The 2,595-nt window shown below is 52.8% G+C and overlaps 1 protein-coding gene across 1 annotated transcript; it reads right to left on the minus strand.

The window, feature by feature from the left end:
• Window positions 1-483: 483 nt before the first annotated feature.
• Window positions 484-1,455, minus strand: LOC137809076 (uncharacterized). Its single transcript, XM_068610218.1, has one exon. The coding sequence runs from the start codon at window positions 1,453-1,455 to the stop codon at window positions 484-486; it is 972 nt and encodes a 323-aa protein (XP_068466319.1).
• Window positions 1,456-2,595: the final 1,140 nt, after the last annotated feature.

The raw sequence follows: 2,595 nt of genomic DNA on the forward strand, positions 1-2,595 counted from the left end.
CTGAAGTAAGACTTGAAGTCAGCTGCATTCCATGTGCAAGGAACCGAGCCCTGCTTCAGCGCCTTAAGCCTGTGTGCTTCGTCCCAAAGATCTTTGTTCTCCTGAGGGAATTTGTCCACACGGGAGAGACTGGGTGTGAAACTAACAGGGCTGTATTTGGTACCAGGTGTTTCTCTCCAGGCTTTTTAGCATACTTTGCTTCCCTTGTGTGTAAGACCTTGAAACTGACACTGTCTCTGTTCGAGGGCCGAACCGATCACCTAGTCGATCATCACTGGTTACCCCGGTTCTAGACTCTACGGTCTTCTCAATCGGGTTTTGCGCCGTTTGGCCGGGGATGTTGCTTAGGTTGGAGACTCCCTCTCCAATCAATCTTTCCCCAGAGTTTCCAAACAGATTAGATTTGGTCCTGCGGGCGATTTTTGCTATGGTCCCGTCGGGTTTGAAGCAACTGACCTTGGGCATGGGAACCACAGATACCCCTCACCGTGTTTTGAGGTTGTTCTCGTAGCATCGCTTGGCCTTCTTTTGATCTGATTTGATAGTAATCACCTTTCCTGTCAGGTTCGGTAGCTTCATCTTCATGTGCCTTGTCGATGCTACCGCTCCCAACCTATTCAGCGTTGGTCTACCCAACAACATATTATAAGCAGAGAAGGCGTTGACGACAAGGTACCTGATGCTCTCCGTTCGTGACGCGGTGCCATCTGTGAAGGTGGTCCTCAAGTCCAAGTATCCCCGCACCTCCACCTGGTCTCCTGCGAAACCGTAGAGACAGCCGCCATAGGGCCTTAGCATGTCGGGGGATAGTTGCAGTTTGTTGAAAGTCGTCCAAAACATTACGTTTACCGAGCTTCCCTGATCTACTAGCACACGGTGCACCTTCCTTCCCGCGGTTATCGCTGAGATTACTATCGAATCATTGTCATGGGGTATGACATCCTCTAGGTCGGCCTTGGTAAAAACCAGGTCAACATCGAAGGCGTCGTTGGTCCTCTGTGCTTCCATCGACATCATTGTTCGTGCATATCTCCTTCGCTGAGAGGCAGTACAACCTCCACCTGAGGATCCTCCTGCAATGGTGTGGACCTCACCGTGCACGGGGACTTCATGGCCTGGACCACCCCCTGTTGCTGCCACGTCCTCGGTCCCCTGTTTCTCTTGCAGATAATCTCTTAGGAGACCGTTCTTCACCAGCTCGTCTAGATGGTGTCCCAACGCTAAGCAATTGCGTATGGGGTGGTCGTATGCTTGGTGGAACTCACACCAGGCGTTCTTGCTGGGCCCGAGCCTCTTGTCGATCTTGGGAGACACCTTCAGCCTCTCCGCTATGTTTGGGATAACAATGAGGTCTTTCAATTCCACTATGAAGTCGTGCCTTGGCGGCACGTTATCTCTCCCGCGCCCCCTCGTATTAGGCCTTTGATAGGGCTGCTGCTTCATGGGGGCCTTCATCTCTGTCGTTGCCTCGTGGACCCTTAGGGTTTGAGGACGACCTGTCGCTCGCGGCCGCGTGGAGACCACACATGTGCGCTTTTCACTAACTTCTTCCTCCGCTGCTATATGGGCCACCGCCGGGCACCTTATCTCGGCGAAGGTCTTGAGGTGGTTTCAAATTAGTGACTCGCTGAAGGGTCCCGGCACGATGCCCTTCCTAAACGCGTGCACCATTATCTTTTCTTCTATGAGGTTCAACCTCACCACTTGCGCTCCAAAGCGGTGGAGGAACTCCTTCAAAGACTCTCCTTGATACTGTTTTACATCAAAGAGGTCATAGGATACCGAGGGGGGGGGGCTCAATTCACGATGTATTGGGTCCTAAACAGTTTTGTGAGTTGCGGGAACGACGTTACATGGCCATCAGGGAGGCTGACGAACCAGTCCATCATCGTTCTTGCCAATGTGCTCATGAACAACTTGCATCTCAGCGCATCGGTAGCCACCAACCAGTATCATCTGTGTATGGAAAGTCGTAAGGTGGGCCTTCGGGTCTTCCACCCCGGTGAAGGTCACCTTGGGCCCTACGAGCGTGGTTGGTATCACTGCGTCCACGATCTCTGGCGAGAACGGTGTTGGGAACTCTCTGGGTAGAGTCCCAGGCTCTTGATCTGCACCCTCACGTTCCGCCGCGTGTGTTTGCAGGTCTCTACGCAGTTTCTCGTTTGAACGACGCAGTTCTTTGCTCGTGGCTCGCGACACTACCAAGTCAGCTTGGATGCATTCTTGGTTTGCTCTTGACACGACCACCTCTTCCTGAAGGGCTCGCATAATCTCCTAACCTGCTGTAGGGTGAGGCCCTCACCCTCGTTTGATGCAGCAGGTCCTTGCCTCGTACTTCTCATCTCTTGAGTTTTCCTGGTTCTTGCTGGTGGGACAATGTTTTGTATCGTGCCCCACGGTGGGCGCCAAATGTTCCTGCCGGTTGACTCGAAACGCCTTCGTACGCCTATGTCACTCTTACGTCCAGAGTCCTTGCGTTCGTGTGTGCCTTTCCTGCGATGAACACCTGAAACACAAAGACAAAGGGCTCCCTAGCGGCCGTTTGCACTTCGACGCTCAAGTCAGTACTAGGGCTAGGAAACACCGAAAACTGTA

The sequence above is a fragment of the Phaseolus vulgaris genome, chromosome 2 (assembly GCF_000499845.2).
Source record: "Phaseolus vulgaris cultivar G19833 chromosome 2, P. vulgaris v2.0, whole genome shotgun sequence".
Classification (NCBI taxonomy): domain Eukaryota; kingdom Viridiplantae; phylum Streptophyta; class Magnoliopsida; order Fabales; family Fabaceae; genus Phaseolus; species Phaseolus vulgaris.